Here is a 12937-nt window from a genome sequence, read left to right on the forward strand (position 1 = left end):
ATCGTGGGCGCGCTGGAGGGGGTAAGTGTCCATATTTTAAAAACCAGCAGCTGCAGTATTTGTAGCTGCTGACTTAAAAAACGGCGGAACTCCTGCTTTAAGTTGAAATCAATTTTTTTTGCTAGAAAGTTACTTGAAACCCCCAAACATCATTATATATATATATATATATATTAGCAGAGACCCTAGGGCAGTGATGGCGAACCTTGGCACCCCAGATGTTTTGGAACTACATTTCCCATGATGCTCATGTACTCTGCAGTGTAGTTGAGCATCATGGGAAATGTAGTTCCAAAACATCTGGGGTGCCAAGGTTCGCCATCACTGTCCTAGGGAATAAAATTTCAATTGCTGTCACACTGCATTTGCCCAGTGGTCTTTCAAACACAATTTTTGGGGAAAAAATACACTTCAATGACAAAAAAAAAAACAGTTTAGCCCAATTTTTTTTGTTTTAATGTGAAAGATGATGTTATGCCGCAAGAATCTTGAGAGAATCGTGATCTATCTTCTAAGCAAAAAAATTGTGATTCTCATTTTAGCCAGAATCGTGCAGCTCTACTCTCTATTGGAAGAGACTGAGAACCAATCATCAGGGAGCAGCAGCAAAGAACTCTGGGATATGAAGTCCCAGCACAAGGCAGCCTGATTGACTGTGTGAGGGGGCAGGACTGCAAATCGCAGGCTGCACTGCAGAGAGTCAAGCGGATTATTGGAGAGACTATAAAAGTACAGGGTGGACCAGGCCAAGCAGGCCTTGTTTTCTGGATCCCATCGGGAGAGCAACCTTCTGTTGAAGGGATTGTGGCCTACCAAGGGGCACACAGCCTGCAGCTCCAGCCCAGCAGGACAGAACCCCACATGCTTGCAGAAGGATGCTCTGCAGCAGTGCAGAAGAAAGGCCACAGAATCGGCCGATTCACTCTGTCAGCAGACTGAAAGCCATCAGGACACATATGCAGCCAGGAGAATTGTTTAATCGCTTTTTAGAGGACTGCTGAATGAGTACAGGATTGGTGAGGGGGGTTTGCCCTGGGATCTTATTGCCATAAAACACCACACTTGAACACTGTGCACAGACACCTGTTATCCGGAACACATAGAGGAGTGCTATAGCACAGCAGCAGCTATTTTACATTGCTCCCCATCACTCTGTTACATTGAGTGAAACTTGTCCACAGAGCTCCAACATGCCAGTGAAGAGAACAAAAGCAAGGCCTTGCTCTTAGAACATTATTATTATTGTTGCTCTTAAAGGGGACATGTCACTGATGTTTATATTACTTCATTGTGTGTTGGTATTGAAGGTACTATAGGCTGGCCTGGGGTTCCCCTTTAGCCATAGTATTCTACATCAATGAATAGCTTGTTTGCGGAGACCATTTAATCTGTGTAAATTTATTATTTTATTGTTGCAGAGTGTTGTTGTCTGTTTTTGAGAACTGTTTCAACAAAGTCCTGGCTACAGGACTTGGCTGACTAATATTACTTTAAACCTTTCTCTGGTCCAAGTAAACCTAAGCAGAGAGCAGAACTGTCTGTGTGTTTTACTTTGTTATTCTGTTAATTACATTGCTAGATGTGCCAGAAGGGCTGGGACCGGGGGTTGAGAGGCAGAGTAATGGACTAAATAAACAAAAACCGCTCCTTCAGGGGTATCGCAACACCTATTATGCAGTTATTACAGAAAAACTGATCCTTTGTTCTGCCTTAATGGTCCCCACTAGATTGAGAATTCCAGGGCTAACCTGTAATGTGACCTTCGGCCACGGGGCTTGTGGTGGTCTCCAGATACCTGGCGAATTGTGGCTTGTTAGTCACATAGCTCTTTACAGGTCCAGCTGACGCTCTCTCAAAAGGATAAATACCTCAATTACTGTGTTACACAAGTCTTTACTAGAAGTTTAGGTGCTTCATTAGGTGACATCATAAAAGTGGAACTTTGAAATCTAAAGGCCCCATGCACATAGGGAATCTGTCCTGGTGCATGAGGCTCTGCTATTTAGCTGTGGACAGAGAGCACAGGTGTCCCATCCAGCCCTCTGACAGATGCTGGGGCTGGATGGTGCACTTTGTTTCTTTTTAGTTCTGAGCATTTGTTTCTAGCCACATAATGACATAAATGTGCATACAGGCGCACCATCCAGTCGCAGCAGTTGTCAGATCCTCATAGAATTTGAAGGGCTGCCAGCAGCAGGGCTGGACTGGATACCTGTGCCCTCTGTCTGAAGCTAAATGACGAAGCCTCATGCAGTGGGACTAAACACTCTGTGTGCATGGAACCTTGCTTATATTGAATGTCTATTGGTTTAGCAGTCCAGTTCTCGGTCTTGTATAATAAATAAATATATAGATAGATTCAAGTTGTAAGTCCCATGCATACTGGACATTTATCCGGTGTTAAAAATGTGCCTAAAGCCATATTTTTCAAACACATTTAGAGGCTTTAAGGTGCATCACACATTTGGGTGTTTATTCATTTAATTGACCAGAATTTTAATTTAAATAATGCTCAAATGCAAAATGTGCGTAGCGTTAGGTACGTCAGCATTCTTTTTCTGCCCAAACGCTCCTCTCCTGAATGTAATTTTGGTGTGTTCAGTTTTGTATACAGTCTTGCCTCTAAAGGCCTCTAAACTACTATAGGCTATAGGTAAACACATAGGATACATAGAGGGGTGTTAAGAGGCGGCAATAAAAAAAATAAAAAATTAAGTTACTTGTAAAATAAAACTGAGAAAAAAAACCCCAGTAATGGGATTATGTGGGCCCTAGATCAGAGTAATACAATAGTAAACTTCAAGTCAAGAAAAGGTGTAAAAGTAAAATTCCAATTTTTATTAAGGACAACTGTTAAAAGAACATAATTAGCTGATCTGACAACTTATTACCTCAGAAGGACATATGGTGTATATCGCGTATGTCTTTGTGTGTGAAATACATACATGCATACATCAGCCAAAGGAGTTGGAAACCAACAAGATTTATTCCCTCTGTACAATTATCTCAATATTTATCAAAATCAATCTCCATAGCAGCTGGAAAAGCGTGCCCCCGCCCCAGGTCGAATTTACAATCTATAAATGGCACTCAATTAAAAGTCCTTAATAAAAATAAAAAAAAATTCAAATCTTTGTGAGCGTGTCTTCCTATATTTATTTATTTAAAACGGGGTTCCGCCTTAAAGTGGAACTTCCGCTCATTGGAACCCTTCCCCCCCCCCCCCCCCCCCTCCGGGGTCACAATTGGCACCTTTCAGGGGGGGGGGTGGGTGCAGATACCTGTCTAAGTTTAAAGGTTTGTTCTGATGTGTGTGTGCCTGTAACTTTTTTTTTTTTTTTTTTGTTTAGAAAAGGAAGCATAAGGCACTTGTCTACAATTTACAAGCCATCTGTGAATCAAGTCTAGAAAATGGCATCAATGTTGCTTACAAGACATATGACACAGGCCCTGCAGCAAAACTCCAGATTACTTGTGCCATGTAAGTAAAACTTAAGATCCATTTACTGTCAGAAGTGTAATGCAATTGTTCATATACGCATGTGTGTGTTTATACCAATATTTAAACTGGTACATAATGTTAGAAATTATGTACACAGAATGAAAGGGTTAAAAAAATAAATGTGGAAGCCTCCCTTCAAATGGTGTCAATAACTGTATTCAGTTACTATATGTAAATACAAAAAGGAAAAGACAAGTTGAATTGTCCTAGATTGTAAGCTCTAACGAGCACGGCCCTCTGATTCATCCTGTACTAAATTGTATTGTAACTGTACTGTCTGTCCTCGTGTTGTAAAGTGCTTGGCACTTCTGTATACCGGTAATAATAATAATGACATTTCAGTCCCTGTTGCCAATGATTTTTGTACAATGCATAACCATCTGGTTAGTGACCAGAGGTGCTGTATAGGCAGTTGGAATTATGTCTTGGTGTCTTATCTTACAGTACACTGGAACTGATTCATAGACCGTATTTAATAAAGCTGAGATTGTCCCTGGTGTACCCATATAAGCCTACATACTCTGTGAGGCTCCAGTTTTTTGCTAGTGTTCCCTACACTACCAACTAACAGCGAGAATTCTACTGCAGGCCCTAAGGAAACTACTTGTTCCTCGCGGGATGATAGTGGTTGCCAGAGAAAGGTCTTGGACTAAGACCTCTTCATCCCCCTATAGAAACAATCTGGTCCAGACAACCCAGTGACACCAAAGAAGAATAGGCACCTCATCCCCTACTATATATAGACTTGCATAGAAGGGAGGGGAAGAGAGAGAGGGGGAAAGGGATTTTTCAACGGTGCTGAATTTAGCAAAAATTTAACAAGATATACTAAAAATTCATAATAATTTATTAATATACATTAAAAAGCACTGAAACATCGAATATAGTATACAAAAATAAAGAGAACAATATACACATTGTTACTCAACAAGAGGAATCCCAGAGGTAGAAGTCTGACAGCACTTGTTCCCAACATGTTTCGCAATAAGCTTCCTCAGGGGAAATGTGCAACTAACAATAAATTTTATAAAAAGGAATATACAGAAAAAAACAAACAGATTCATTTCAAAATACATATCAGTATATAATAGAGTCAAATGATTAACAAAACTACATATGGAAACCAGTTATAGACAGGAACCACAATGTGTGAGATCTAACAAGATGGTGCTTCCCGCCTATCGCCAGGCCGACCGCATACCGAAAATCGATAGCAAGATGGAAAAAATGCAACCACCAGGCCAAATCAAAGGCCGCCAAGCCTTCTGGAGGACATAGATGTGCAGTTGGACGTTCGTTGGCAGGGTGGAGGCGATGTGTGGACGCAAGGTGGTAGAAAGCGGCTCCTGCCCCCCCTCCTCCGGGGAGAGCTCTGACGCAGACTCGGGCCCCGCTGAGACTGGTGGCCCCTGCTCTGTCGTTTCAGATGATGCTGACCAGGACCGATCGGACAGTGAGGATGAGTCCCCGTCTGGGTCCGTGCAAGAAAAGCGCTACTTGGAGCACTTATCACAGCTGTGCGTGATACCCTGAAGATTCAGGAGCCAGCAGGTCCATCTGCTGCAGTAGTGGTCCCTTTTGGGTCCTGTAAGCCAGCCCGAACATCTAAGGTGTATCTGACTTCTTTCAATAAGTTCATATACAGGAATGGGTGCGACTACAACAAACCCTTTCGTTCCCAAAAAGCATGGCGGTGTGGGGTAACTGTGGAGAATGGGCCCTTGTGGAGAGCCTTCTGCAATAATGGTCGAGTCCTCCTTTTTCCACTGAAGGTTTGTTGTCCGTCCGGGACTTCGGCTAAATGCTCCCATTCCAACAGGATGACCTCTGAGGGACAAAAGCGCCCCTTGAACCACAAGCCTGCAAGCAAAGTGCTACCGCATGAAGGGGTCGCCTTTGGGAGTTTGCAGCCCGGTGGGCCTCTCTGCTATCTGACCAATGGATCTGTTAACTGATTTCCTCTGGCTACAAGATAGAGTTCCTCTCTTGGCCACCAAACAAACTCTTCCCCTCCAGCATACCCTTACTCCCGTTTTGCTGGGAGGCCCTATTGGGGACAGTATGGGACCTGATAAGACACAGGGTGGTAGTGCCTGTTCCGGAGTTGGAAAGAGTTCTACTCCAATCTGTTTGTAGTCCCCAAAACGGAAAGGGTACGTCCAATCCTGGACTTGAAAGCCCTCAATTGCTTTGTTAAAGTACAGAGGTTCAGAATGGAATCAGTTCGCCCAGTCACTGCACTCCATAAAGGGGACTCCCTGGCGTCTTTGGACTCCAGGATGCATACCTGCACATACCCATATGCCCCAGGCATCAGAGGGTTCTGCGAATTGCAGTCAGGGAAGCCCACTACCAGTTTGTGGCTACCCCTTTTTTTTGGCTTGGTTTCAGCACCCGAGTCTTTACCACGGTATTGACTGCAATTTTGGCGTTGTTGACAACGCGGGATCGCAATCGCAGGTTATCTGGACGATCTCCTTCTGAGAGCAGCTTCCGTCTCAGCATTTGAGGATGTGGCAATCTCCATACAAACCCTGCAGGAATTTGGGTGGCTGTTGAACCTAAAAGTCGTGTTCATACCGATTCAGCGCTTGGCGTACCTAGGCTTTCCGCTTGGCTCCATGGAAGCGAGAGTGTTCTCCCTTCAGACAAAGCTGCAGACTCTCAGAGCCGTGGTAAAAAATTGCTGATCTGCAGGTGGTCATCGCTGCATTTCTGCATGCAAGTTCTGGACCTCATGGTGGCCTCCATCGAGGCGGTTGTTTTACCATCGCTGGTTTTAACGGCATGGCTGTTGAGAGCCAGATGCTAAGGTATTATTGCAGGTGGTAAATGATGTATACAAATGACACTTTCCAAACGCAATAGGCAGATCATAAGGGTATCCATGTACATCAGTCTCAGAAAACCGTCAGGACTTGCGCAAGAAGATGGACATATTGTGCATTCACCACCAGGATCATAATCCATATAGAAGGAAAAAGCAACAATAGGGAAGCCCGTAGAGGTAAAACACGCAAACTTTTTTTGTAGTTTACTTACAGGTAAAAAGGAACGCCATGACATATAAAAATCTGCAGCACTCGGCGTACTTGCACCGGCCAGCCTGACATGTTTCATCCTATGTGGATATCATCAGAGACGTGGCCAGACGATGCAAATATGCATATATGAATACAAATAATCACATGTCACGCTGGCCCATGATGGGACAGCATGACAATAGAAACAGCTGATTTCACTTGTCTCCATCCACGAGATACAGCCACGCATGCACAGTCCAGCCATGCTTTTCAGCAGACAGGAAGCGAAACCAACAGCATCGCCTACTACTTCCGGCGGGCGCAATGCTAATCGGAAGTGAAGTAAGAGATAAGAACGCCCATATTCAACACAAACATCCGATGAAGGGTACCAACAACCAAGACCGGAAGTAACGTTAGTGGAGCGCATTCGGAACATGTTTGCATTCCAAAGGACAACAACCAAGGAAGAGACTTTTGGATGAATCGGTAAACAGTACCGCATGAAGCACGTGAACCCAAAAATACGTCTATCCCTTTCTACATGAAAGAATGCAAAATAAATTAATGTAAATGGCATTATTTCTATTAACATTAACCACTTCAGCTCCGGACCAATAAACACCTTAAGGACCAGAGGTCTTTTTGCAATTTCGCACTGCGCTGCTTTAACTGGTAATTGCGCGGTCATGCAATATTGCACCCAAACGAAATTTGCGTCCTTTTCTTCCCACAAATAGAGCTTTCTTTTGATGGTATTTGATTGCCTCTGCGATTTTTTTTTTTGTTTTTTTTTTTTTTTTTTTTTTTTTGCGATATAAATGGAAAAAGAGCGAAAATTTTGAAAAAAAAAGATATTTTCTTCTTTTTGTTATAAGAAAAATCGAATAAACTAAATTTTAGTCATACATTGAGGGCAAAATTTATTCAGCCACATGTCTTTAGTAAAAAAGATGTCAATAAGCGTATATTTTTTGGTTTGCGCAAAAGTTATAGCGTCTACAAACTAGAGTACATTTTCTGGAATTTACACAGCATTTAATTTATGACTGCCGATCTCATTTCTTGAGGTGCTAAAATGGCAGGGCAGTACAAATCCCCCCCAAATGACCCCATTTTGGAAAGTAGACACCCCAAGGAAATTGCTGATGGGTATGTTGAGCCCATTGAATATTTATTTTTTTTGTCCTAAAGGATTGAATAATGACAAAAAAATAAATAAAAATTTTTTACAAAAAGTTGTCACTAAATGATATATTGCTCACACATGCCATGGTTATATGTGGAATTGCACCCCAAAATATATTCCGCTACTTCTCCCGAGTATGGGGATACCACATGTGTGGGACTTTTTGGGAGTCTAGTCGCGCACGGCACCCCGAAAACCAATCACCACCTTCAGGATTTCTAAGGGTGCAAATTTTTGATTTAACTCCTCACTACCTATCACAGTTTCGAAGGCCATAAAATGCCAAAATAGCACAAAACCCCCCCAAATGACCCCTTTTTGGAAAGTAGACACCCCAAGCTATTTACTGAGAGGCATGTTGAGTCCATGGAATATTTTATATTTTGCCAAAAGTTGCGGGAATATTACAAACTTTTTTTTTTTTTTGCACAAAGTTGTCACTAAATGATATATTGCTCACACATGCTATGGGCAGAAGTCAAATTACACCCCAAAATAAATTCTGCTGCTTCTCCCGAGTATGGGGATACCACATGTGGGGGACTTTTTGGGAGCCTAGCCACGTACGGAACCCCGAAAACCAAGCACTGCCTTCCGGATTTAAATATAAAATGCTACCAAAAAACCTGTTAGCGTATCCGGGCTGATCCCGCTAACAATGCGTTTTTTTGGAACCCTAAACTGCTGGGGACGCTAGTATAGATCTGATCAGATCAGATATTGATCTGTTCAGATTCTATAGCACTACGGGAGGTGTATGCTTTGCGTGTGGGTGTTGGCGGTACTGGCACTAACCTAGCGCTGCCTGGGGCGACGCAGACCCTGACCCTAAAACCTAATTGATATCACCCGCCGGGTGATCAGGGGGTTAAACCTTTATTGGGTAATAAATGGTGGGTGCCCTGATGCTATAAAAAACAAACTAACCAGAGTCACCCGTAACACTTATACGGTGATCAGTGGTGAAAGGGTTAACTAGGGGCAATCAGGGGATTCAAATTTTGATTAGGTAGTATATGGGGGTCCCTGGCGCTATATAAAAACCTGACGGGGAACCTAAATAACTAGCTGGCTAACCAGCGTCACCAGTGACACTTATACTGTGATCGCTGGTGAAAGGGGGTGAAAGGGTTAACTAGCAGCAATCAGGGGGTTAAAACCATTATTGGGTAGTATATCGGGGTACCTAGCGCTATAAAAACCTGGCGGTGAACCTAAAAAAATAACTAGCTACCTAGCGACACATGCAGCGATCAGAAAAATGATCGCTTAGTGACACTGGCAAAAGGGGGTGAAAGGGTTAACTCTAGGGGCAATCAGGGGGTTAAATCTTTATTGGGGGGTGATAGGGGGCTACCCTGGACCTAACACTAACTGTCCTGACAGTTTTTACTGTCACAACTGACACTGAATGCATTGATCAGTAAAGAAATGATCAATGCAATCAGTGACACTGTGACTGGGGGGGGAGGGGGGGGCGATCGGGGGGGGGGGGTTTGTGTGCCTGTGTGTACCTACATGTCAGTGTAGTGTTGGTGCACACTTACTATTAGTCTTCTCCTCGTAGTCCGGTCAAAAAGACCGCCCCGAGGAGAATGACATCACTTCCTCCTTCCTGTGTAAACAATACACAGTGGGAGGAAGCTTCTCATTGGCCAGGAGCGATCCAGAGGGGGTGGCCGAAAACCATCCCCTCATCACGGAACGCTCCTGGACCGAACCGGACCGTCGTATCCAGCGGGAGGGGGTCCGATCGGACCCCCCACCCGCTGGAAGGCAGGCACGTACATCTACATGATTGTGCCTGCCTGTGCCATTGTGTTGACGTACATTGGCAATACGGCGGTCCTGAAGTGGTTAAAGAGGATAAAAAAAGAAGCCCCTTATTAGAATAGAAATCAATGAAAATAAAATAGATGTACAAATAACAATTAAAAATTAGAATTACTACATAGCAAGTAAATATATACCAGCAACATGGTAAAAAATGTGTATATGTAAACACTGCCCACTAGTGTTAAAAACATACCTTGCAATTATTAATAAAACAGTTTACATCCTAATTGACATTCATGCCGTAAGGGGTGTAACACTTAAGATCATATATCCAGCGGGTCTCGAGTTTGGATATTTCATATTTAGTCATACTCCCTCCCCAGTGTGGGTTAAACCTATCAATAGCTAAAAAGGTAGTTCCCTTAGGGGTTTTATTATGGCACTCTAAATGGTGGCTAGAGACACTGTTTCAGAAATCCCTTTTTTATATTCATAATGTGCTCATTAACCCTTACATTCATAGCATGTATTGTAGGCCACATGGACAAATTAAGTACACAACATTCTGTGAAGTACAGTAATAAAAGTATTAATGTCAAAAACCCCCACTAGTGGTATGGGATTTGAACTGGCATATTTTTCCTATTTTTAACTTTGTTGATGTTACACACATTCACACATTACAATTATTATGACAGGGATAATACTCTTTTGCCCTTTGAAAAAAACGACACTCTCTATTGGGAGTATCTAAAATATTGGGGGCTATCTGATGTTTAAGAGGGGGAACTCCTCTAAAAACAATTTGAGGTCGATCTGGAAGTACTGGACTCAAGAGTTTATAGTTTTTAAGGACCCCCCAGTGTGTTTGGTCATAATTCTTTTGATGTCTAAATGTTGTTTAAAATAAGTAGTGACCATGGAAAAATTATAATTAGTCTTGCTGGATGGAACCTTAGTCTTTGAAGAATAGAAATTCTATCCATATTGCCTACTTCATTGTTTGAGATTCAAATCACTAGAATAACCCTTTTCAATGTTTCTCTAAGGGTAGTGGCTTGTGCAATAAAGTCTTTAAGAGTACAGTTCCACCTCATACGGAGGAACTGGCTCTTGGGCGCTAACTTAAGCCATGAAGGGTGATGGCAGCTACCTTGTCCGATGTACCCATTTCTGTCGGTTTAAAAAAATAAAATAAATGGACATATTAAATGTACCGTCTTTAATCCCTATGTTTAAATCCAAGAAATTATTTTTTTTCAGTGCTACTCTCAACTTGCTGGGTATTGTATTGCAATTTTTCATTGAGTTGTCGCATAAATGTAGAAAGCGACGTTATGTTACCCTCCCACAGGAGGAGAAAGTCGTCTATATATCTGCCCCAAAAGACTAGCTCAGATCTTGTGTCAGAATAGATGACATCCTCCTCCCATTTGGCCATAAACAAATTGGCCATGCTGGGTGCAAATTATGCACCCGTTTGCCACCTCTCTGTTTTGGAGGTAATGAGTCCCTCCAAACCAAAAATAATTATGGGTCATAGCGTAACTCGATAAATCCATTATAAATTCCCGCTGAGAAGGAATCAATTCAACATCTGTTCTCAAAAAACAAGGGGGAGGAGGAACTGATCGAAAAAGATGAAGAGTGTAAAATGCTGGGATTTTTAATCTTGGCAAAGGTACACTTGCAGAGAATGAAAAAATTGTGCTCAACCATGGATCTGCTCCAAATAAACCCTTGACCAAGTTTGGGGGCTTTATAGATGTGCAGAAATTTATCAGGAAGATTCATATAAAAAGATATTTTTTGTCAGACCCCCAAAATTACCTTGAAAGAGGCTGATTGAGTGACATTCGGGTGTTTCCAATGCCTCTCTTTTTAATCCCCGGGTTTTGTACCTCCATCCATATCTGTGTTTAAAGAATTGGTCCTGAAGGACTTAGACAAATTAAAAATAAGAATCATAATGATTCTCGATTCCGTGAAGATTTACAGTCTTTAAAACAGAGGAATGACATTATGCGCCCCGCTGATAAGCTGATGGGGGGCAGTATTGTGGTGATGGATAAAGATTCATACATTTCCGAAATGAATAGGATATTGTCCGATACTGATACCTATATTCGGCTGAGTCATGACCCCATGTTTAAATATAAAAGGGAGCTCACCGCACTTATAGATACTGGTTTTCGTAACAATTTGCTCAATAAGAAAGATCTTTTAATTCCGTTGGCCCCAAGAAAGCCAATTGTATACTTTCTGCCAAAGGTGCATAAAACCTGGTTAACACCCCGGTGAGACCCAATATTAGTGGGTTGGACTCTCTCTTACATCTAGAATTTATTAAATACATTGATGGCTTTCTACAGCCTTTAGTGTCTAGTACTCCATCTTATGACAAAGATTCTGCACAGGTGATTCGGAGTTTGGATAATTGAGAGTGGAAAGAGTTACATTATGGCCACAGCTGATGGAACGTCTGTTTACACCATTATCTCCCATTGGGGTGGATTAGAGGCTGTGGATTGTTTTTTGAGAAGAGATGTTGAGTTGATTCCTTCTCAGTGGGAATTTTATATTGGATTTATTGAGTTGCGCTATGACCCATAATCATTTTTGGTTTGGAGGGACTCTCCCTCCAATTTTTTTTATGGCCAAATGGGAGGAGGATGTCATCTATTCTGACAGAAGACTTGAGCTTGTCTTTTGGGGCAAATATATAGACGACATCCTCCTCCTGTGGGAGGACGCCACAACTCAACGATAACTTGCTGGGTATTGTATTACAATTTGAGAGTAGCACCAAAAAAAAATGAATTTCTTGGATTTAAACATAGGGATTAAAGATGGTACATTTAATATGTCCACTTTTTTTAAGAGTACCGACAGAAATGGGTACATCGGACAAGGTAGCTGCCATCACCCTTCATGGCTTAAGTCAGCGCCCAAGAGCCAGTTCCTCCGTATGAGGTGGTGTACAAGACTTTTTTGCACAAGCCACTACCCTTAGAGAAACATTTATTGAAAAGGGTTGTTCTAGTGATTTGAATCTCATAAACAATGAAGTAGGCAATATGGATAGAATTTCTACTCTTCAAAGACTAAGGTTCCGTCCAGCAAGACTAATTATAATTTTTCCATGGTCGCTACTTATTCTAAACATTTGGACATCAAAAGAATTATGACCAAACACTGTGGCGTCCTTAAAAAATAAACTGCACTCACCCCCTGTCCCCCTGTTGTTGTGTTTTTTTTTTTTGTTTTTTTTTTCCCCCCCTGTCTTTTTTGTTTTCATTTCTCCTCATTCTACCCCCCCCCCCCCGTTTCCTTCTTTCTTCCGCTCTGTGAGACATTTGGATTTTTACATGACAGACCAGTAGGGGATGGAGGGCCCCAGGGTACTTTGGTTTGGGTGTGTGATCCCTTGTGGGGGGGCGGGTGGGG

The 12937-nt window shown here is 42.3% G+C and overlaps 1 protein-coding gene across 2 annotated transcripts in view; it reads left to right on the forward strand.

The window, feature by feature from the left end:
- The window catches only part of ABAT (4-aminobutyrate aminotransferase), a 375139-nt gene that overhangs the window by 68474 nt on the left and 293728 nt on the right, over positions 1-12937 (forward strand). For both annotated transcript variants that reach the window (XM_077448835.1, XM_077448834.1), the window contains exon 2: positions 3351-3481. In XM_077448835.1, coding sequence (XP_077304961.1) covers positions 3412-3481 — 70 coding nt within the window. In that variant the 5' untranslated portion in view covers positions 3351-3411. The remainder of the gene's footprint in view (positions 1-3350; positions 3482-12937) is intronic.

Source organism: Lithobates pipiens, unplaced genomic scaffold, assembly GCF_037356315.1.
Source record: "Lithobates pipiens isolate NorthernLeopardFrog02 unplaced genomic scaffold, aLitPip1_a1.2 Scaffold_22, whole genome shotgun sequence".
Taxonomy (NCBI): domain Eukaryota; kingdom Metazoa; phylum Chordata; class Amphibia; order Anura; family Ranidae; genus Lithobates; species Lithobates pipiens.